The 21,981-nt window shown below is 37.2% G+C and overlaps 7 protein-coding genes and 1 pseudogene across 7 annotated transcripts in view; 4 read left to right on the top strand and 4 right to left on the bottom strand.

Annotated features, from left to right (window-relative positions):
- Nucleotides 1-16,051, bottom strand: part of LOC136420202 (ninjurin-1-like) — a 56,030-nt gene extending 39,979 nt beyond the window's left edge. Inside the window, exon 1 of the mRNA XM_066407036.1 lies at nt 16,042-16,051. The gene's annotated coding sequence lies outside the window, so the exon portion shown is untranslated. The remainder of the gene's footprint in view (nt 1-16,041) is intronic.
- Not10 (CCR4-NOT transcription complex subunit 10) lies at nt 133-4,147 on the bottom strand. Its single transcript, XM_066407021.1, has 13 exons — nt 3,961-4,147; nt 2,716-2,875; nt 2,514-2,655; nt 2,210-2,373; nt 2,016-2,153; nt 1,854-1,960; nt 1,647-1,798; nt 1,404-1,594; nt 1,230-1,351; nt 849-1,175; nt 629-792; nt 386-574; nt 133-329 (listed from the first exon to the last, which is right to left on the bottom strand). Exons 1-13 carry the CDS (start codon nt 4,047-4,049, stop codon nt 265-267), a joined length of 2,010 nt encoding a protein of 669 aa, XP_066263118.1. The 5' UTR covers nt 4,050-4,147; the 3' UTR covers nt 133-264.
- On the top strand, nt 4,287-5,167 carry Sys1 (Sys1 golgi trafficking protein). The gene is made up of 3 exons (XM_066407042.1): nt 4,287-4,560; nt 4,609-4,676; nt 4,737-5,167. Exons 1-3 carry the CDS (start codon nt 4,390-4,392, stop codon nt 4,975-4,977), a joined length of 480 nt encoding a protein of 159 aa, XP_066263139.1. The 5' UTR covers nt 4,287-4,389; the 3' UTR covers nt 4,978-5,167.
- On the bottom strand, nt 5,021-6,250 carry LOC136420201 (RRP15-like protein). The gene is made up of 3 exons (XM_066407034.1): nt 6,050-6,250; nt 5,650-5,990; nt 5,021-5,586 (listed from the first exon to the last, which is right to left on the bottom strand). The coding sequence occupies exons 1-3, from the start codon at nt 6,087-6,089 to the stop codon at nt 5,164-5,166; spliced, it is 804 nt and encodes a 267-aa protein (XP_066263131.1). The 5' UTR covers nt 6,090-6,250; the 3' UTR covers nt 5,021-5,163.
- On the top strand, nt 6,510-10,960 carry Dhap-at (dihydroxyacetone phosphate acyltransferase). The gene is made up of 11 exons (XM_066407019.1): nt 6,510-7,007; nt 7,067-7,243; nt 7,304-7,433; nt 7,493-7,696; nt 8,695-8,846; nt 8,898-9,531; nt 9,628-9,707; nt 9,824-9,982; nt 10,043-10,215; nt 10,273-10,334; nt 10,398-10,960. The coding sequence occupies exons 1-11, from the start codon at nt 6,828-6,830 to the stop codon at nt 10,466-10,468; spliced, it is 2,022 nt and encodes a 673-aa protein (XP_066263116.1). The 5' UTR covers nt 6,510-6,827; the 3' UTR covers nt 10,469-10,960.
- Nucleotides 7,684-8,228, bottom strand: LOC136420206 (2-iminobutanoate/2-iminopropanoate deaminase pseudogene; annotated as a pseudogene).
- LOC136420196 (phospholipid phosphatase 1-like) lies at nt 11,467-13,050 on the top strand. Its single transcript, XM_066407028.1, has 4 exons — nt 11,467-11,722; nt 11,916-12,203; nt 12,256-12,458; nt 12,744-13,050. The coding sequence occupies exons 1-4, from the start codon at nt 11,563-11,565 to the stop codon at nt 13,014-13,016; spliced, it is 924 nt and encodes a 307-aa protein (XP_066263125.1). The 5' UTR covers nt 11,467-11,562; the 3' UTR covers nt 13,017-13,050.
- Nucleotides 13,879-21,783, top strand: LOC136420192 (facilitated trehalose transporter Tret1-like). The gene is made up of 3 exons (XM_066407023.1): nt 13,879-14,117; nt 17,669-18,007; nt 18,120-21,783. Exons 1-3 carry the CDS (start codon nt 14,097-14,099, stop codon nt 19,155-19,157), a joined length of 1,398 nt encoding a protein of 465 aa, XP_066263120.1. The 5' UTR covers nt 13,879-14,096; the 3' UTR covers nt 19,158-21,783.
- Nucleotides 21,784-21,981: the final 198 nt, after the last annotated feature.

Genomic DNA, 21,981 nt, shown 5'->3' with positions numbered 1-21,981 from the left:
ATGAAGCTTGTTTTACCTTATCCCTATTTTACGTATTTTGTACTCACGTCCATTATAGCATATTTGAATGCCAACACAATTTCACTGTAGTACATTATATTGAATTGGGGGGATTAATAGTAACAAGTAACAAAACTTTAACTGACCTACAAGTATTAGTAAATTTTTCCCATTTTGACGTTACTGTTTTAGCAAAAAACCTATTTTTCATATCACAAAAAATTTATTAATTCGATCTAAATTCGTATAGCCTAAAATTCACTATCACCCAGCCATTCTATGTTGCAATGAATATTGTCTTAAGAGATTCCTTGCGATTTCTGCATGACCTGAAATAACACAAAACTAATAAATAACACTCTCATACTTTGCCCGAACATCATACCCAATTGCAATTCGATGTAAATCACCAGCATTATAATGTGCGCAGGTACCTGACAGGTAGTGGAGCGCTGTTGCCAGATTTGTTTCAAAAGCTGACCAGCTTGCTCAAATTGACCTCTAATGGTCTTGGCAACAGCAATGTTGTATTGCATGATAGCATGGGCTGTCGGAAGATTATTTGGAAACCAGCCTGAAGGTTTTTAAAGATAAAGCGTTTTGATTTTGAAAGTCAAAGAGGGCTTACTTAGAGGCGGGTTGGTTTTTGTTACTGAATCTTCCCCAGGAGTAAACTCAGAAGCAAAATGAAGGTCAATATCTTTGATGTTTTGAGGATCGAGGTAGTTTACAGCTTCAGGAATTTGATCCGAGAGAACTAGACATTCTGCTGCATATAAATGGCCCAGAAGTCTGAAATACGTTTTTCCTGAGATTTGGCCATAAAAATTCTAAATGGAGCAAATTACTTGTGAGCTCCGGATATTTTCTCCTGAGCCAAGAGTTCCTTTGCAAAATTCAGGGACGTGATATAATCACCCATGCTAAGACAAACATAAGCATTTGCAGCTAAAATGGTATTTTTCAATGCCTGAATTTCTGGACCAGAAGTAGGGCTAGATGGAGCTAACGTGGGGCTTGGAGGGGGCGCCGGTGGGGTTACTCCAGGCACTAAAAACAAAGGCTCCAAGGGGGCTTCTGTTAAATCAGCCGGAAGCAGCAATTTGGCATTGCGCAGGCAGAATACCGAGAATTCTAGAGTGGGGACTGGAATTGCGGAGGAGATACTTTCAAAGCTTTAAAATAGCAAAAATACATATTAAGCGTTAAGTGCCAGGGTATTTGCTCACTTATATTTTTTGTCTTTAGACAAATTAGCAGCTAACACCACCTTGCGATGAACCCCACTCCCCACAACCTCCTCGATTAGCTCTTTTTGCTTCTTTGGCACATCAAAATCTACCTCGTTTGACTACAAAACACATACGCAAATAAAAATGTCCAAAACGGTCCCCGAATTTCACCTTTTTGTGTACAGCAATACAACACTCGGCAATGCGCAGCCACAGTCTCGAATTTCTATGATACCTGCGTACCGCAAAAATCAGACAATCGAAGGCTTCAGCAGGTCTGCCGGTGTACAGCAAAGCAATGCCCAAGTTGTACATTAGTTCATGGTTTTTGCAACCCCCTCGAGTATACAATTGAAGGTCATCTAAAAAGATGATTTAGGTGTATCAAGAAGATCCAGTGGTAAATCCTCTTACTGGGGTCCTTTTTCTTTATATTTTCCCACAGCTTCATGTCTTCCTTGAAAGCCGTTTGGAAGTAGTGGGTTGCCAAATTGGGCTTTCCTAAAGCGTGATGTAAAATTCCCAGGTTATTGTAATGCAGTACCTTAGAAGATTCACCATATTCACTGCAATAATAATTGCCCTCGTAAATTACAAAAAAAAAAAATAACCAGCATTTACTTGTAGCTGAGAGCATCTTCAGGAATTGAAGAAAGAAGCCTTAAAGACTCCTGGAAGTTTCCTTTAAGGTATTCGAGATTAGCGGCCATTAGAACTGCCTCAATTTTCTTAAAATTTTAACCACCTTAAACAACAGTTTGCTTATAAAAAAACACTGCTTACACATTTGTCCTTTAATAACACAGGGATTTCTTTAGCAGCTAAAGTTAGAGAGCGATTCAACAAATAACATCTAACTTTATATTTAAGCAATTTTTTTTGTAGATCCTCAGAAATGGGTTTGGGAGCAGGCAAAGGCAGCTGAAAAGAAAAACGCTTTTAAGCACTTGACAACTAAATAGACGTTCTTATTGTACCTTTTTCTCTTTGCCAGCTTTCTCTAAACCTTTTAAAGGTGCACTACCCCCATACATCAAATTGTTCTCTAGATAACTGATTAAAGTTAGAGCTTTGTCAGGTCTTCTGAAGACCAGTTGTAATTCTATAGCCAGGAGGCTTACCTGCTTCGAGAGGCCTTCCTCTACACATCAAATACATTTATTATGCTGAGAAACGGACTGAACAAAGAATGAGGAAAATAGAGGAGAACATTTAAACATTAATAGGGCAGGATAATGAAGGCGGCACTAAATGGAATCCTTCAGGGTTACTTTTTCTTACCCATTGGTTCAATAAACTTATAGACTCTATCCATAACAGCTTGAGCAGATGTGTATTCTTTTTGATGAAATAGAATGATTGCCTGATTGAATTGGGCAATGCAGTAATCAATTTCCTCCAATTTATCCACTTTGATTTTGAACTACAAAATACAAACATCGACATGTAGCTATGGAACCTGAAGCCTTGGAGTAGTTCTTACCTGATTACAAATAGAATTAAGGCTATTTTTAAACTGTTCAGTTTTCCTTAAATCACTTTTAAAGTACTCTACAACAGCTTTGTTCTGAAGTACTTTGAAGTCTTTGGGACGAGTCTGCTCCAGTTTGCTGATGTTTTGGAGGCACGTAGAATAGTTTTTTCTGTGGCGATATTGACAATACAGAATTATTATTAAAACAAGTTTTAAGACTTGGATTATTAGATTATATGTAGTAGATGGAAATTATTTTAAATATTTTCAGCACCACACCTAATATTGACAGTTCTATCAAGGAGCCACTTAACAAAGTGGCTATAAGACACCAGTGCCTGCTGTCTATTTAAGGGGCCATAGTAAACAACTTAAGCAGGCCCTAGTTTGCATAACAGAAAACAACATGTTTTAACTCTCTGTAATTCATTTTTAGCTGGACTATTTGCTGTGAGCCTGTGATGTGAATAAGAAAAACAAAAGTAATTACAAAGCCATGGAACAGTAACCCATATATAGGGAATAATAGATAATTTTTTCTATGGCATTCACTACTATTTATCTTATGCACTATGTGCAGGCATGTTTTGAGGACAGCCATGTTGCTTGGGCAAACTTTTTTAATCTTGCAAAGGCTTTTGAACATATCAAGCAGGAAACTGTATAACTTTGATGCAGACTGTGTGATGCTTATTAGCTCCTACCTCTCTAACCATCACCGATAGGTGCAAAATAAAAAGTCATGCAGTCTTGGTATTTGTCACAGGCTGCCACAGGACTCTGTTTTTGGTCCCCTGCTGTTTCTCCTTTACATAAATGACATCAATTACTGCCTGGTTCATACCAACAGAGACCTTGTTCCCTTTACAGGTGATACAATAACATTAAACTGTTCTAAATGGTCTGACTATCTGGCAGCACTCTGAGTAGTGTATGCTTCAGGTTTGCTTAAAATCAGCTAAGTGTGAATGAGAACAAGATTCAAGCCCCAATTTATAGTTTTCGCCCTGAATTGCAGCCACTTAAGTTCCTTGGAATCTTTCTTGATTATCAATTGTCCTGGGAGGCGTTCATTTTGCACCTCACCAAAAAAATGAATTAAAACATTTACCCGATTAGGATTCTTCCAAGACGTGCGTTGGAGGTACTTGGCACTGCCTATTATGGCTTCTTCCATGCCCACATATCCTGTGATGTCTTACGTTGGTATCCGCATTAGCATGTACTTGGGTAATGAATTGAGGTGGTACTCACTTTTTGTACTCGGTAAGGGCGTTGAGGGCGAAGTCCCTTTCAGCTTCCGAGACCAGTTCGGGCCCCTTTTCTTGATCTTTGTCTCCCATTCTGGCGTAAAAGAAACGATAGATATGAAATATAAATAATTGATTTAACGCAATATCTGCGGTGCAAATGTTCAATTTTTGATCAAAAATAAAACGAAATTGATGTTTACAGGCTTCAGAACGTCCAATAACCCAAACACTAAACAACTTCTGTCCTTCCCGCTTTTACTCCCTGCAATTGATCGCCACGACGTTGATATGACAGTTCCAACTCAGACTCATAAAAAGTGAGGTTACACCATCTGTCATTGAAAAATAATAATTTTCAGAATAATTTATCAAAAAACAACAATAAACATTGATACATGATCGATGTAACTAGAATAACATTCTTAGCAACATGAAGAAGCTCACAGGATCTTTTCGATACACGCAGTGGGACCCCTGGCTTATAATCTCCCAGATTGTCTCGGTGCAGTGTATTTTGTACCTCACCTTAGGACTCTTATTGGTTGTTTTCGGGGCTCTTGTAGGTGACACCAGGAGTCTGGATCATATATTTGAATACCACGTATGTGTGCATGCAATAAATCCCCTTTGCTTTCACATAATGTTTCAGGAAATACAAGTCCGAGACATTGGTGGTCGTATTGTCATCACTTCTTTTGTTGTTAATTCTCTGATAGGGCAAGTTCTCAAATACATTTCATTTTGCTAGTTAATGCTAAAAAAACAAAATTTTCATAGGTCAGTGGTTCTCTGGACTATAGTGGAGCGCACCAAGCAGTGCATGGATTTCAGTTGCACATGGCATGTGATACACTTGATTATCTGTTGGTTTTATAATGGAGAATTCCCAACTACATTCTCATGGTGGATTTTAAATGTGGCCTGTGCCACTATCATGTGTGTTTGTGCTGAATTCTTTTGTTTAAGGACAGAACTAGCTGCTATTCCTTTGAGTTTAGGACCCAAAACTGATTTGTAATATTATAGACCTACACCTAGTTAATGTGAATAATAAAAATACATTTTATTTAATTATGATGTTATAGTTTTATCAGAGATAAATAATTAAGTCTTCATCTGTGATAAATGTAAGCATATTGAATTTCATAAAAAAAGTAGTATTTTGTACTTATAATATAGATTTAATTCAATAAAACCCATTCATTTAATCTGATTCTATTTCAACATCCACTTCCTTATCACTTTCTTGCTCCAATTCCTTGTCCCAATCCTTTATTTTGGCACTCAAAAGGAAGTCATCTCTTAAAACATTCCATGAAGGTTCTTCTGCCTTTTTTGCATATGTTTTACTTTCATCTTTATTTTTAGGTACCTCATTATCAACCACACTGGATTTTTCCCCCATTAAAAGGTCCAAAAAGGCTCTTTTGTCAATATTTTTTAACACTTTTTCCTTGCGCACCTCTAGGGGACCTGCCTCATGCAGCTTTTGGTTTATATCTTTCTGCTGAGTGCGAACAGCATTAAACAACTGCACCACACCTTTAGTGGCGATTTTCTGAAGGGTTCTATCTCTGTCTTTTTCCAGTATGTTTGGCTTGACTCTCAGAGTAGGAAGATCCCTTTTCTGCAACAGAAAAAATTCTTGTTTATTCCAATATGATATTAAAAAACTTAATACACTGTATACCTTTCTTTTTGGACGGTTTTCACTATTTGCTTTTTTTTCTTCAACAATTGTTTGTTCTTTCCTTACTTGCCCATCTATGGTGGCTATTTCATAGTGCTCTGTAGTGACTTTTTTAACTGGGTCATTCAGCTTTTTTGCCTTTGATAAGACCAAAGTCTTTTTCTTTTTTGGTTTGTTTGTCTTTAGGATTTTAGCTATTGAGTCAGCCCAACCTTCATTCAAAAGGTTTCTGCTCTCTTCATCTATTTCTTCTTCTGTATCTGAGTGGCTGGATTCTGAAGGTGTTTTTATTTCTTCTGCTTCAGAATTTGAAGAATATTGTATGTCACTAGTACTCTCATCTAATAGAGACATAAATTCGGTTAGTAAATGAGACATTGAATTTTTATTAGGAGCTTACCATCTACAGTTACTTTTGCTTTTTTTGGTTTCGAAGTCATGATTTTTTGGAGTTTAAAACACTGTCACTACAATAATTTATACCAAAATTCTTCTAAAAAACTCAAGAAGAAAGTTCAATGGCCCAATTACACTAAAAGTTTTAATTAAAAGGGGGTTTATGAATTAGGAAATGATCCTATGCAAACCATAAAACATGCTGTTAAGGGTGGAAACATTTTTAGGTTATGTTTTTATTTACAAATTTTGCACATTGTTGCCTGAGCTTTTGCTTAATTATTTGGGGAAAAAGATAAAAAAATATTTACCTCTTTATCTGAAGGAATGTAACCCGGAACTAGAGATAGACATATCGCTTGTACCCCTATAAAATTCAACTCAGACTTCTTTATGTAATTTGGCAACATGGGATTGTTGACATTAATTTCCCATTGAAAATTTACCATTTAATATTAAAATAAAAATTAGTTCAAATTCGCTTTGTTATTACTTTAATAAGATTGTTGAGAATTAAAGTGGTCAGAACAACAAAACAAACCACAGTTCAATTTCGAATTCAATTAACGCAATAGCCACTTTAAAGTACTGAAATTGCGTTAAATACACTCCTTATCATAGTTACTTGATATATCATTTATGTAGTACAACCTTTGTCTATTCCCTGTTTAATCGTTTATTTTCTGAACTTTAAACCACATTTTTGTACTCTATCGACGCTTTGTATGATCTATTTTTTCCTGAACTATTCAAACCAAACAATTGTGTAATTGAACTTCAAAATGATACATCCTGGATTTGAAGACATCTTAGAACCACGTAGAAGAGAGGTTTCCACATGGGCCTGGGCAAGTCGAGCATTAAGAACTCAAGTGGCTTATAAAAAGGTGCCAAGACCCACTCCTAACTCTCATAAGATCGCTGTATTGAGAAGTTATAAAATCTCAGAACTTATAGATCAAGTAAGAAGAAATGCTAATGATCGTTTTGCATTTTTTTGCGAGTATTTGGGTTTCTCTAGATATGTGCTAAAGAAAATGTAAAGAGAGAGGAAGTGGAAAGGCAGCTAATACAGATTTTAGATGAGATCGGATACACAAAAACCTTGAAGGTTCTCAGGGTTTTGGCCTACACTCTGTCTAAGATATTTTTGAAAGTATGTTCAGGAGTTTACATTAATTATGAGGCTCTTTATAAGGTATGTAACATCCCTCTTTCTACCTAATGAAACCCACATCACTGAAATTTTAAACCTTAGATAAAATCAGATATGGGGTGCCGTCCTGTTATTTTCCTACCTTCTCACAGGAGCTATGCAGACTTCATTATTTTCTCTTATGTGTTTTTTTTCTATGACCTTGAAATCCCTGCTATTGCTGCTGGAAGTGGTAAGAGTATCTCTGAATTAGGACAATCATCATAGTCTATTGATATGTATTAAATGTAGATTTCCAAGGTATGATGGGTATGGGGGAAATGCTCCGTCATACCGGGGCGTTTTTCATGAGACGCACTTTCAGTAATGATAACTTATATTGGGCAGCTTTTAAGGAATATGTCCACCAAATGGTTTGTAATGGTGATTTGCCCATAGAGTTTTTTATTGAAGGGACGAGGAGTAGAAGCAATAAAAGCATGGCCCCAAAATATGGTAAGTTTAATTTAATTAACAAACTATGTCACTATATGTAACTCACTTTTTTCCACACTTTTCAATAATAGCTGCTATAACTTCAATTTCTACACTGGCCCCCATTGGTAATTTTCCCACTTGAAAGGTTGATCTAGCTGGAAAGTCTTTACAAAAGAACTCCTTATAGGCCTCATTTACCTCAGTAAAATCATTGATGTCGTTGAGCATTATGGTGCTTTTGATCACATTTTCATAAGAAGTCCCTGCCTCTTCCAGAATATGACCGATGGTTTTCAAGGCTTGCCGCGCCTGACATCCTACACCCCCTTGGACTAATTTCAAGTTTTCATCCACTCCCAACACTCCAGATAAAAACACCATGTTATTGAAGGACACTGCCTGATTATAGGGCGAGCCTGCGGGCGGTTTTGGGGCTTTGGCTGCCAATATTACTTTCCTAACCAATGATCCCGCCATAGTTATGGCTTACTATGAAAAGCCGGTCTAAACTGCAGAAAGGTTAAGGAGATTTAAGATGCAAAGTTCAAGTGATTATTGCTGTATTTTTGTTGACCTTGTTTAGAAAGAAAAATGGTGAACTCATAGTTTGAGATATCAATTGACGGAAATTTTTAATTTTTAAACATCAACATTGGCCATTTCATTACTGGTAGATGTAAAGTTGTAATTTATTTAATTCCTAAATCAAACATTCCCTCTTTCGTTCTTAAGCATATTAAAGTCCCGACTCTTTAAAATTAAGTATCTTAACATCTTCAGAGTTTCTGTCTAACTGCATTGTAAAATTTCACGTCGAAGTAGAATCTCGCGATCATTTGCTGTTTCCTCATTAAACGTACTTGAAATTAAGAGTCTGTCTATTTTTGTGAAATCGATTTCTGCAATGTATTTAGTGTAAGTTTAGCTTTCGTTCGCCTTATCGTCATGAAACATTTATCGACAATTTGAATCACCTCTCAAACATGAAACACGTTTTTGAAAACGATTTATTGCAGGTCTAATTAACATGATCTTGAAGGCCTACTTCCTCTCGCAAGTTCCAGACATACTCTTTGTCCCGGTTAGCGTCAACTATGACCGAATTCTAGAAGACCGCGTGTTTGCCTTTGAACTGCTAGGAATTCCCAAACCTCGAGAAACCACCTCTGTAAGCCTTGTTAGACCTTGTTAGAAAAATTTCACCAAAATAAGCTTCCAGGGCTTCTTCAAATCTCTAACAATCCTAAAAGAGCATTTTGGTAATATCTTCTTCCAATTCGGGGAACCTATCTCCGCCCGAGACTTCCTAGAGCCTCAAATAAACCGAATCAAATATTCCCAAGGTCCTTTGCACTTACATGAAGTAAATGAAGAGGAGAAGCGAGTGGTGCCCTCGCTGTCTTATGAGATAGTGCGCAGACAACAAGTTTCCACTGTTCTTAGCTACTTCAATTTGGTGGCTCTAATTCTTAACAACAACATCACAAGGGGGCAAAACTTGACTAGTTCTCAAGAGCTTAACAAAGAAATTGGAATTTTAAGGGAGGCGCTGAGGTCGTGGGGGGCAACAATATTCGAACAGGACATTGAAGAAGCTGTGAAAGAATGCTTAGTGGTGCATCAGAATTTAGTGCAAATGCAAGAAGATGGAGCGTTGGGGCTGGTGACCAATAAAATTGTAGTGGGACATTTGGATCACAATAAGCTAAAAGCACATGCTTTATCTGAAGAGACAATTACTTATTCCGTGCCCTTTATGATGCTGCAAATTTATGCCAATCCGGTGCTGCATTATCTTGTAGATGGGGCTTTGATTGTGATTGTCTTGAGGAGCGTGGGAAAATTGGATAAGGGTGGGTTTAGTTTTAAGTTTAAAGGGTACTAAGATATTAAAATTAACCAGTATTTTGAGGGTTATTGGTACTAATACGGAATTTTATTTTTGCTAGATGAATTGTACAAACACTTCTACACTCTTCGGGCTATCTTTTCCTTTGAGTTTGTCCTATCTGAAGCTCTGTATAAAATGGTGGGTGGGTTTTATGATAGTTGGTGCACTAGTAGCGTAGTGTTTTTGGTGGTTTAAGGATCCTGTTCTCATTAACTTAATTAATTTTTGCACCTTCTTTGTTGCAAATATTTCAGCATTTTGAACAAGCCCTTGTTCGGCTAAGTGACCAAAACATAATATCTTGTGAAAACAACCAGTTGGATATATTCGAAAACAACTACTTTGAAGAGGTTTTAATCAGTTGCATTCAACCGTTTATCTTGACCTACTACGTGGTCATTGAAATTTTATTGGTAAAAATTTGTTTTGCCCTTATGCTTCTGTTAAAATACAAATTATCCAACTTTTCGTAGAAATTGCCTGATTTGTCAGACGAAAAAACTATTCTATCCAGCGTTCAAAAACTGTTAGAAGACGCCATTAGTGAGAAAAAAATATTCATTCATCCGTATTGCATGTCCTTGGATACTCTAGGAAATTGCCTGGCTAGTCTAGTTAAAATCCACATAGCAAAGAAAAGCAGAGAGTGAGTATTATTTCCTTCTTTGGCATTTGCAAATGCGGTTAAAACGAAACTTTGCAGGGGTGACAAAAACGTCTATGAGATTGATAAAGACTCCATAAAGAAGTTCAAGTTTGACCTAGGTGAGATGGATATTTATTGGTCTTAGATTTATGTTTGTAGTGTTAACAATGTTTTTTTTGCAGAAAGTTACATTCCGTCATTCCACGTTATTAAAAATTTCGATATTTTTTTGCATATAAAGAGTAAATTGTAAATTTCAGTAACTTTTTAAGGATTCGGTTGAAACCTGTATTAATACCTACAAAACTAGTCAAGGCAGTATGAAATTGATTTTTTTATTAGTCAATTTAAGCTCATTTGCCTTTATAAATGTTGTATAGTTGTTTTTTAACGTGTATGAGAGTGTAGTGGATATGGGTAAACTCCAGATATATGGGTTTTATTTTCTATTTATTATTTTATTGTCTGTTCTTATTTTGCAAAGAAGGGAGACAGTTGTGAAGAAAGTCATAGTCGAAACGGGTCTTACCTGGCGGATTCAAAATTCACTAACCACACTAATTAAAGATAAACAAAATTTATTGTTGAGAAACGGGGGGGACCCGCCTGTTAGGTGTACTTTTGACTATGTAAAATATTTTATTCACTCAATTATTATGATTTATTGTTATTAGGTATTCTAAATTTCATAATATTTTAATTACTATTACAAGACTGAAATAAATGATGTTTTGTTACTAAATAATCAGTTTTTGTATTTACCTTGGTAGTTATGGAAAACCTAAAGATGATCTTTGAAGCTCTAGGAAATTTCTTAAATCTGTTAATGGCTGGAAGTATCGGTTATTTAGTATATGGCAACACACACTGAAAACGAAGACAATGTCTGTTATGACGTAACATATGATTCGACAAGAGAGATTTAGATATGCAAAATAAATATCACGATTCATCGTAATTTTATAGCATAAATTTGGTTTCGACGATAAGAGTAGTAAGATTTATTATTTTGTAAGTACAGTGTTGAGTACTTAATAATCGTTACTGAGGAATTGTCATGTAGATGTAGAATCTCGCATCTTCCTATTAAAAATGAATCAGCGCTTTAATTGCCTGTACGATAGACTGTTTCGTTTCTATCGCTATTCGAAACAGACACCAATAAGTACTGTTTAAATAATGTTCCAATTTCCTATATAATCATGTTTCTATCTTTGCGTCTTATCACTGTGCGCCTGGCACCTTTATTAAACATTCACGAAATTTATACAAAGTAAAATTTGAGAAATGAGAATTCTTATAAATACCTATACTATAGTTCAACGCTGGATATAAATCAGTGTCAACATGCTAAGTCAATTTTCCATTAACACAGAAGATCCGACGGATGTAGTACATTTCAGATTCCTGGATGCTCAAGGAAACATCACCAAAGCTTCAATTAAAACGGCGCTGAAATCCCCATACCCGGTTAAATATTATGTCAACACATTCATAGCTATTGCTGGTAAGTGATTAATTCGGCTAATATAGAGGTATATCGTTGGCTTTCATGAAAATTAACATTGATCTGCGGAGCGATTCGTAACGCAATGGACACAGAACAGGTGCGTCTATTAATTTTTTTCTCGTTCCTTGAGTCTTTACACGCATTCTTTCTGTGTCCATTGCATAGAGAATTACCCCATGTTTATCCGTAGCTTTAACAATATTTCTGCTGTGGAATTTCGGCATAATCCCTGGCAACCAGCTAGGATTCTTCTGCAACGATTCTCTCTTCTCCCACAAATATCGAGGAGACACAGTAACTCCTTGGATGTTAGGAGTGGGCCTCGTCTTCTTCCTCCCTTCCATTTTTCTTCTGGTGGAGTGCGCCAAGCAGAGCTGCTATAGGGACATTTTCACCCTGGCTAACTTGTGTGAGTTTTACGTCTACTTAAAGCAGTTAATCATAGGGGAACTGGTGGTAGGGAGCATTACCGAGATTGGTGAGGATAAATTATACAAAAAGTGGCGAAAAAATCAAATACCGATTTGCAGCCAAAACTATCGTGGGAGAACATAGGCCGCATTTCTTCGATACCTGCATGCCAGACACTAATTTGAATTGCACTGCTGGAGACTATGTTTTCGAATTCACTTGCACTAATCCTAACGTAGACAAGATGGATTGGATTGATGCCTCGAGGTCTTTTCCAAGTGGACATTCATCAATCAGCTGGTTTGCGTCCATATTTTGCGCCGTAAGTTAAACATTTTCAAAATAGCGGCAGGAAATTCATGACTTCTTGACGTAACGTCAGAATGTTTTTGTGCTCTTAGTTGCTTGTGAGTTAGGTTCAAAACACTTTACGTCCTGAAAATCACGTGATTTTTAAATCATATTAATATTTAAAATCACGTGATTTTATCATAATGCGTTTTGACGTTACAACTCGAAAGAAAGTGGCTCTAATTGGGCAATTTTATGAATTTCAAATGAGTTATCAAAGGTGGTCTACAATATAATTTTCTTCACTAATTTCCAGTATATGATTCATTCCCGCTTGCCCACCCACAGAGCAGGAACTGCCTTTAAAATTCTCCTATTGGGGGTATGTATTACTTTCGGATTGATGTGTTCCTTAACGAGAATAACAGATCGAAGACACCATTGGTGGGACGTTCTCGTTGGCACCACTATAGGGGTCCTAGGGGCTGCCTATATGGTTAGATACACTCACCTTCAAATCAAGTTGTTGCAGCGAAAAATGGCGAGCGAGGATATCAAAGAGCACGAAAACATCAGTCTAGAAGTTTAGAAAAACTATTGTGTTGTATATAATTCGTTTTGATTAAGTTCTAAATAAATAAATATTATTGATGATAATATATGTGTCTGTATAAAGTCGCTGATTTGTATATTTTAAGGCAGTGTATGTTAAAGGTAGGCCCATAGTAACAAAATAGCCCACGATGTAGCGCGTCATTAAGGATAGTCTGCAAGTGGATTTTCCAAATCTCATAATACATCAACGTATGATGCCCGATTTCCTGCCCGCAGTCAAATATATACCATATACCGGTATAATACCGACCGACACTTGATCTCTGTTTGAGATAGACCGATGACCGCCTTCAAGGACAAGGTTGGCCCCTTCTTTATTCTAAAACCGGAAAGAATCGCCTATGACGTAGAACGTGTGCCATATTATGGCAAAGAGGCGACAAAATTACGCATTCCAGTGTCGGTCCGGAACATAATCCCGCAAAATGGATAACAAAGACACGGCCGCATACGAATTTGATGTAGTTGATACGCCGCCAGTGTCGGTTGGTAATGAATTTTTCCAGGGAGAAAGCCAAATTTCCCAACAGTCGAGAATTCAAATGAATTTAACAGTTGACAAGACTTCGGCAACAAATTGGTCATTCACCATTTTGTCCACAAGATTATCTCATGCAATTTGTTTCATTTGATTTTTATTCCAAAGTCGTATCCATGTGGCGCATTCACCACTACGTACAGAATATATGAAGTTTTTAACTTTGTAAAACCCAAATTTAGTATTACATCTTGTCCTCAAAATCAACTAAACACAGAAATACTTTTTCTGCCAATTCAGTGGAAATTAGCGTTTCAGTTGCGCATTCACCATTATGTCCAGATTGAGTGAGTTTTTACTAGATGAGGGAGCAATTGACCGAATCCATCTCTGCATTAGGTCGATAAAGGGCCGATGCGCACGACGTGAGACCACTCTGAATCGCAATCGGCAGTAAGCTCCCAGTGCCGCTATGGCATGACCGTCCCATTCATAATCCAGCTGGTGCACGAAAGTCGTTTCGGGACCCCAGAAAATGTCGTAGCCTAGTGCTCTTTTGATCCAAGCAATAGAATTATGACCCAGTACACACACAAGGTAAGTATATGTTCTTCAACGTTTTTTTATTTCAATTCCAGTTTGAGGTCAAAATACTTCTAATCCATTATCTGCATCTGCTGCCCCAAGGGCACTCTGATAGCCATTATAGGTCTCCCTAATGACCACTTCTAATACAACAATTTTTTGTTTTTCCCAGTAGCTTCACCTTTATCCTGTTTCACGCAAAATTGCAGGAAATGGTTGATTTATGGCCAGTTTAATGAAGTATTATGATTAATACTTTAAAACGTATGTACCTGCACTGACTGAATAATAAAAACGGTGATTCTCTTGGAATTATGGGGGGTCGTAAAATGTTTTATGAGGGGTGAGAGCGAATGTGTATGGGCGTTTTTGTACGCTGCATACCAGAGCAAAAATATCTGGAATTTGTCTCTGAAATAACTCTTCTAAGCGATGTTAATTATCGTATTAATTTTACATTTTCAACAGTCCGTTTCATGAGAAAAAAAAGAAATAAATCACAATTTACACAGAATTCCTGCGATAAACTTGACTTATTTCTAAATGGGTTCTCCTTCGTACCTGTACATTTATTAAAGTAATTTGCCTAAATTAAGAGCGGTTTAATACCTCAATAACTGCGTTTATACTGGTCATAGTCATTTATTAGGACTGAGAGAAAAGTTACTTATTTTAGTTGAGGAAAGACAAGGCTGAATTGAGTGCATTTATAATACTTCGTAATGCTGGTTGTTATTCGCTTCTCTTTGAGTGTAATAATGAATGTTGTTTTGCCAAATTGAATACAAGCTTTACATGTTTATTACATATCTCTACTTCTTTGCTGCTTTGTTAATAACACTGTACAGGGAGTTCCCAAAACCATATTTTAAGCATCATAATAATTGGAGTTTTACACTCCATGTCAGAATAACAAATCAAACTGTTTATCTCATATACCGCATTAAATCAATGATAAATATCTACCAACAGACCTATGAGTCCTTGCATTGATTTGCTTTCCTAATGGATCACAAATGAAATTTCACTTAATAGATAATTAATGGAATCATGCGACAACCCGTTACACAACCCATCCAACCAATTACTATACGAACGCACACATGACAAAAATAACCGAAAGACTCCTATAACTTCAGAAGAAATGGAAGGACAATCCCCACAACTGGACCACACTCAAACTACTTTACTTAAAAAGACACAGGACAAAAACTATTCAACAAATGTGTATTCACCAAATAGTCAAAAAAATGTTAGTATCTAAACTGTAATAAAAAATAGGCCCAATGTAAATTGTTATTGTTATATTTCTCTGTTTCTGGAAAAAATAGTGATTGTAAAAAATGTAGCAAAACAGCTATTTAAATGCAATTTCGAGATCTCCAGTCAGGAATTACGAGAACCACAATCCTCTCCTCCAATCCTAAATAATATAAATGGATTTGGATAAATTTGGATAACGAAAGATACGGGGATTATTTCGTCGTTTTTTCCGCGTTGTTCCTCAAATTATTATTGACGAAATGCCTCCGGTAAGAGGAATTTCTATTAAATACGACTGCTCTTATTCCCCTTCAATCGATGAAAAACATTTTCTTCTCGGAGACAAATCCTATAAGAGACGCCCTACACAAACATTGCTTCGAAAGATACTTCCGGGGTAAAACTTGAAACGTGACAAAAATGAAAATTTCACATGGAAGTATCTAGTTGTAGTGTATGTTATCGGGCGTGTGGAAGGTATGTTTTGTCGCACGGTTGTTGCTGATAAGACTTTAATTAGTTTTTTGCTCCGATCGTTACGTTTAGGATTAATCTTGGAAAAACGAATAAGTATCTCCATTACGATCCGCCGCCGAAAGCCGTCGCTTTATGTCGTGGTAAATTGTTTCTCAGTTTTATGATTAATGAAGTCGCGGCGAATGGGCCCCAAAATTGTTTCGTTCAAACTTTTACGGCTCGATTTACTCTCTCTCCACGAACGAGGCGCGTTCGGGTATTGATTTACTCCACTTTCAGTTTGCGTCCAAGTTTCTATCCAAAGAAAATGATAAACTATTAAGCGGCATTTGGGTGTTATTGTTGGAAATTATGTAGAATATGAGCTAAACTTGCGGCTTTTTACATCTTAAAATGCGAATTAATGGAGACCTGTCTCGTGAAGGAAGCCAGAATATGCCCTGTCAATAAGGAAAGTTCTTTGTGCCGTTCAAAAAGTTAAAATGTAATTTAAAATTTCTTTTTAATAGCACTAAAATAATAACAAAACATAGTATTATATATTTTTTCACGTTCCAGATTATCAGGAAAAACGATTTTCTCATGTCTTTAGTTATTTTTGGTTTTCCACCTCTGGGTCAATGTTGTAATTGGACTATTCTTCATAAGTAATTGAGGTTCATATTTTTCTTGCATCTTCTCTAATTCGTCTAAATTTAGACCAAACTTTTCGTTTTTCCTGCACCTCCACCATAGTTTTTTTGGAATATAATATTTTCGCTGTTCATCTACCATTTTGCCGCAATTTATACTAGGATTTTCGCTCCTTTAAATTTACTAATTATTGCTCACCCATCAGTTTGTCAAAATTTAAACTATGAATTAAATTTCTTTTAATTAAATATGTCTGGCTCCTCCATTTTGTCAATATTTCTCCAGACACTTAACTATAATTTGTCACTAATCATCCACCATTTCGTCACTAAATCAATATTTTTTACATGTTTAGGTTTTTACACATAACACATGTTTTTTATGAATTGGACGAGGACAATGCAACACCCGTCAACGTCACCGGGATTATTTATTATTTGATGGAAAAATAGTGAAAAACGTCCATTAATATTGCCGGCTTTTAAATAATGCCACTGCGGGCTATCGTCCGAAATGCATCAAATTCCGCTTCATTTCTGCCATTATATCCATTAACGCCCACCGTTCGTGATGGGATTTAATGTATTTCCGAGCTACGTAATAAAATATTTGGTCTCCCACTGATTAATATACAATTTCGTGTTGGGAAAAAGGCTTATTGTCGCTCGATATCTAACGCTGCATCATGCATACTTTGGCAACTCCATTAAGCCTCTTTGGATTATAAAGTTTAGAAGCAAAGTACCCCCTCTCCAATAAAACCTCTGGGAAAGTTTCCGAATGTATTATTTGGGCAAATCTGTGACGACGAGATAATTGGAATAGCTACCGAGAAATCTGCGTGAGAAATCAGACAGGCTGATGTTGAGATGTTTAATCTTGCATTGATGTCATTGCGTTTTCGTTCCCGAAAGGTCCGAAAAGAAAATTTAGGGAAATCTGGGTCTTTTGACCGGTCATTCTTTCTCATATGAATGTAAGATTAAATATACAGAAAATAAAGCAATTTTTCTTGTTCCATATAATTTCTATCGAACACATTATTTGAACTATGTCCGAGACGCTCCATCTCCATCTCAGTAAGTGATAAGGAATTTCTGATCTTGCCCTGCACTGTGAGTGTCGATTCAACATCTACAATATTTAACCACCGAAAAATGGCTTCAAATAACCTTGAAAATTTATTTCAGCTGGCTGGCCCAACTAGACAACTCTTCATAACCGGCAAGCCCGAGTACCTTGGTCAATTCCTGGCCTCCTTGGCCGTCTCCTTGGGGTCCCTGGCCTCAGGCCTCAGCAAAGGTTACAGCTCCCCCGCTATCGCTTCGCTGCAACAACGAGATGCCAAAGCCTTTGATGTCAACGGGCAACAAGCCTCATGGCTCGCCTCGTTGAGTCTCTTGGGAGCCCTCTTCGGTGCCCCCCTGGGGGGGCTGGCTGTTAAATGGGGTCGTAAACGCACCTTGATCATGGCCGGTGCCCCGCTATCGCTTTGCTGGGTGTTGACTGGTTTCGCTTTCAATGTTGAGGTAAGTTCAAAAAGACTTGAAATTTAGTCCCGCTCGATCACCTTGTGGCCGTCCTACTTGGTTCTATATTCTAACAAATTTTTGATTCTAATGGATAAATCTACATTCATAGGTGATGTGCTTTGCAGCCTTCGCCAGTGGCTTCCTGGTAGCCATAGTTCAACTCGCAGCGCAAGTTTACGTAAGCGAAATAGCAGCCCCCTCGATCAGAGGAGGTCTAAGTGCTCTACTAAAGATATCAGGTCATGCCGGCTTTCTTGTGGCCTTCGCCGCTGGAGCTTTTCTGGATTGGAGACAATTGGCAGGACTGATTTCTTTCGCACCTGCAGCCATGTGTTTGGCGATGCTTCGCATCCCCGAAAGCCCCGGCTGGTTGGTGCTCAAAGGCCACGACTCCGAAGCCAAAAAAGCGCTGCGTTGGCTCAGAGGAGAAAACGTGGACTTGCAGATGGAACTGGCCATGCTGCAGACTCATATAATGTCCAAAAGGATCCCCAGTGATCCCAAACTGCTGCTGCAAACGCTACGCACGCCCGCTCTCATCACTTGCGGCCTAATGTTCTTCCAGCGTTTTTCCGGAGCGCATGCCTTCAATTTTTACGTGGTAAGCGTTTTCAAAGAAACCTTCGGCGGGACGAACCCACATAGCGCCGCCGTAGCTGTCGCTGTGGTGCAGCTGCTCTCCTCGTTGCTGTCGGGCTTATTGGTGGACAGCGCCGGACGGCTGCCCTTATTGGTGGCCTCCAGCGTGCTCATGTCTTTGGCCTTAGCCTCCTTCGGCTCTTTCGCCTACTACGAGGAGGCCAACTCGAAATCCGTGCCCCATTTGGACTGGATACCATTGCTGTGCGTCCTAGTCTTTACCGTTGCCTTCTCCTTAGGTATAAGTCCTATTTCTTGGTTGTTGGTCAGCGAGCTGTTTTCCTTGGAGCATCGCGGCTTGGGCACTGCCCTTGCAACCGGTTTCAGCTACTTTTGCGCCTTCGTCGGCGTCAAAACGTTTATAGATTTTCAGCAGCTTATGGGCTTGTACGGGGCTTTCTGGTTGTACGCTTTCATATCAGTGTGCGGCTTGTGCTTTGTGGTCTGCTGCGTGCCCGAAACTAAAGGCCAAGATCTGACTGAGATTAATACGGGGGCGATTAGCTGACCAAACCCGACGAAACTGCGCAAGGTTTCAGTTAACGTGGTCGTGGAGAGGTATTGCTAAGGGTCTCCTTCTTTGCTCTTTTGACAATAACAAGGTCTGACAATAAGATTTTTCGCCAAACTGATTTTAAGTCGCTTTAACGACATGCTCCATCGAATTGTAGATTTCAACTGAGACATTCTCCTTAAGGTCTTATAAATCGTAGACTGGCTATTTAATAATACATATTAGACTTAGTATCTCAGAGGCTAGATGTTAGGCGCCAATAGTGATATTCTAGACACACGTCGCTTGCTCAACTTAGGCTAACTTAGCAACTTTCCTACTTAGACGTACCTAACTATGTGAAGCATACGACAATTATGTATGTGGACGTTACGGACAATAACTTGCATTCATTAGCATAAATGTAATAATTATTATAACTTATCAAGCTGACTCTCAACTTATCGGTTTCAGGTTTTGTAGAAGATATCGAGATCTGTGATAGACTAGCACAATACATAGTAACTTTAGGGATGACAATATAAAACAATTTTAAGGGTGAGGATAATAATATAATGCTTTCAGGAATCGTTATTATTAGAGCACAATCAAATTGAAATTAAAATTTATGACAATAAAATACTGTGCGGTCCATGAAGACACAATCCCTTATGCATTCAAAGTTAATGATTTTTAGAGTTATTTTCGTATTGTATAGGAAATGTTTGAATTTTGGAATAGTCATATCATTAAGGGTTATTTACATATCTGGAAAAAACATATTACAAGTTTAATAAATATCAAAGGACAATTTGTGATCTAGCAGAATTATACACTTAGCACTACTGGCAGCGGTGCACAATTTGGTCGCCCATCTCTGATTGTAATGGCGATAGGTTAGTTGATTTAACCGTTACATTTTTTAAGTTCACCGTCGAAGGAAAACATTTTTTCTGTTCTTTTATTTAAACTTTAAATCCTGATGCTACTTTTGATGGAAATCCAAATTAGTTTAATAAATATCTGTATTAAATTTATAGAAATCTGACTAACTGGTCACGTGATTTTGCAACATGGCAAGAAATACACATTTCAAATTCGAAATGTCTTTTCTGTATAATATTAACATCAACTTTATATCACAAATTTTAAGGTATTATTTATAATACTTGTTATTTAAATAAAAAATGAATTAAATATATTATCTTAAGCCTTACAAACTTCAGTCGTAACAAATTACCGCTAAATTTGAGTAGAACTGATAGATGGTGGGGACTTACTTGATACATCAGGTTAGTCGTAATTTTCTGTCCATTTCACAAAATAAATTATAACTCAATAAACACGTTCAGAGGTAGTTATAAATTAGTTTTTTAGTATAAGTTAGTTTTATAAATTAGTTGTTCAAGAAAAACTACTAACTCCAGGTGAAAGTACAATAAAAAAAACACATCTAATGAAAACCCGAATGCCGATCATCAGTCATATTCAGGCCGCACCACGTAGATGTCGACATTTACGCCAGCGCTACCACAATCAACATCTACTAATCACATATTGTCCTCTAGCTTGAGTGACGTCAACAAAGGTAGTCATAAAATTTGTCCATGTGAAACAGCAACATTTTATGTGTTCCTTGTTGAACGTTCCATAAAATCCCAGACTGTGAACTACGTTTAGAGTCAATAAAGCTTTAATTCATCCAATCGTAAAGGAGATCTTATATACCCTAATTAAAGCCCAAACCCCGCCGATGGGGAAATTTTAATTAAACCAACGAATTTATGTACACAAAAAGACATTTTGTATAGCCTCTCCTATAAGCAATTAAGCCGCATTCGCTTGTTTAATTTTAATCGCCTCCACGACTGTAGGTTTTTATTGTATCATTATGCGGCTTGAGGACAGCAAAAAGCAATGTGTGTGTCATACGTCTGGGAATTATGGTGCTTAAGATTGTAGCGGCAAAAAGTAGATTCAATATCCGGACTTTTAACAGCAAAATTAAATTCCGGGCGCGTTTTCTTTAAATATATAAGAGATCGGGTAAAGTTTTATAGGCCATTTGAGCCTCGGATTTACCACTGTGGCGGTTATAGCGATAATGGTTTAATATTGCTGTTTTGAGTGCCACATTATGTTTTCAGTTTTACTGAGGTATGAGTATAATCTACCTCCTGTGTGTATATGTATTATTGTTCTTAGGAAGATTTAATTGAGAAATTCGGACATGACCACATGACCCGGTGCAGAAATATGACTGCTAAAAGCTGTTTGTGGCAGTCTGACACCCTAAAAATCGAACATAAAGTAGGCTGTTTAAGTGGTCCTTAATACAAGCTGTAAAATGTCTGAATCCCTCAAAATATCATGAAAAATCGATTCTAAAACTGATGTTTGGAAGCTTAAAAAATCTCAAACTTTGTTTTGTGATGCTCTGTATTTTCAGATTTATGGTATAGACAGCTATTTGCAAACAAAAAATAATATGTGTGTGGATATTTGGTGCGAATTACTGACTTATCGTTGTAACTATAGAGTTGCTTATTTGACAATAATTTTTGTGCTCTCTTTTTATATAGTTTATATTAGAAGGTTATTTACTGAAGGAAATAAATTATACTGTTAAAAAGTCTTCGAACTGAGTTTGGTAAAACCCATCTTTAGGTGGTGAGTGTAGAGCCAATTCAGAAGCCAGATTCGCGAAATCTTGATTTGATAATTTTTTAAAATTTAATTGTCTTTTTCAATAGGAATTTAGCAAAGAAATTTCGAGATCTGTTATCTGCAAAAATCATAAAACGTTTTGGCCGAACTTTGACGAAAGTCAATTAATAAG

The sequence above is a fragment of the Euwallacea similis genome, chromosome 3 (genome assembly GCF_039881205.1).
Source record: "Euwallacea similis isolate ESF13 chromosome 3, ESF131.1, whole genome shotgun sequence".
NCBI lineage: Eukaryota > Metazoa > Arthropoda > Insecta > Coleoptera > Curculionidae > Euwallacea > Euwallacea similis.
Note: the sequence above shows the minus strand (reverse complement) of the source record. Positions and strands in the feature narration are given on the sequence as shown.

Bases quoted from the DNA above. Each gene is read 5' to 3' on its own strand.
- Not10 (XM_066407021.1), bottom strand. From the start codon at position 4,049: ATGGGAGACAAAGATCAAGAAAAGGGGCCCGAACTGGTCTCGGAAGCT. The intron at 2,876-3,960 runs GTGAGTACCACC...ATATCGCCACAG, and splicing joins GCCCTTACCGAGTACAAAAA to AAAAAACTATTCTACGTGCC. The intron at 1,595-1,646 runs GTAAGAGGATTT...TCATCTTTTTAG, and splicing joins TATAAAGAAAAAGGACCCCA to ATGACCTTCAATTGTATACT.
- Sys1 (XM_066407042.1), top strand. From the start codon at position 4,390: ATGAAGAAGCTCACAGGATCTTTTCGATACACGCAGTGGGACCCCTGG. The intron at 4,561-4,608 runs GTATGTGTGCAT...ATAATGTTTCAG, and splicing joins ATCATATATTTGAATACCAC to GAAATACAAGTCCGAGACAT. The intron at 4,677-4,736 runs GCAAGTTCTCAA...AAATTTTCATAG, and splicing joins GTTGTTAATTCTCTGATAGG to GTCAGTGGTTCTCTGGACTA.
- LOC136420201 (XM_066407034.1), bottom strand. From the start codon at position 6,089: ATGACTTCGAAACCAAAAAAAGCAAAAGTAACTGTAGATG. The intron at 5,991-6,049 runs GTAAGCTCCTAA...TGTCTCTATTAG, and splicing joins AGCAAAAGTAACTGTAGATG to ATGAGAGTACTAGTGACATA. The intron at 5,587-5,649 runs GTATACAGTGTA...TTTCTGTTGCAG, and splicing joins AAAACCGTCCAAAAAGAAAG to AAAAGGGATCTTCCTACTCT.
- Dhap-at (XM_066407019.1), top strand. From the start codon at position 6,828: ATGATACATCCTGGATTTGAAGACATCTTAGAACCACGTAGAAGAGAG. The intron at 9,708-9,823 runs GTGGGTGGGTTT...CAAATATTTCAG, and splicing joins CTGAAGCTCTGTATAAAATG to CATTTTGAACAAGCCCTTGT. The intron at 10,216-10,272 runs GTGAGTATTATT...GAAACTTTGCAG, and splicing joins ATAGCAAAGAAAAGCAGAGA to GGGTGACAAAAACGTCTATG.
- LOC136420196 (XM_066407028.1), top strand. From the start codon at position 11,563: ATGCTAAGTCAATTTTCCATTAACACAGAAGATCCGACGGATGTAGTA. The intron at 12,204-12,255 runs GTGAGGATAAAT...ACCGATTTGCAG, and splicing joins AGGGAGCATTACCGAGATTG to CCAAAACTATCGTGGGAGAA. The intron at 12,459-12,743 runs GTAAGTTAAACA...ACTAATTTCCAG, and splicing joins TTGCGTCCATATTTTGCGCC to TATATGATTCATTCCCGCTT.
- LOC136420192 (XM_066407023.1), top strand. From the start codon at position 14,097: ATGACCCAGTACACACACAAG. The intron at 14,118-17,668 runs GTAAGTATATGT...AATTTATTTCAG, and splicing joins TGACCCAGTACACACACAAG to CTGGCTGGCCCAACTAGACA. The intron at 18,008-18,119 runs GTAAGTTCAAAA...CTACATTCATAG, and splicing joins GTTTCGCTTTCAATGTTGAG to GTGATGTGCTTTGCAGCCTT.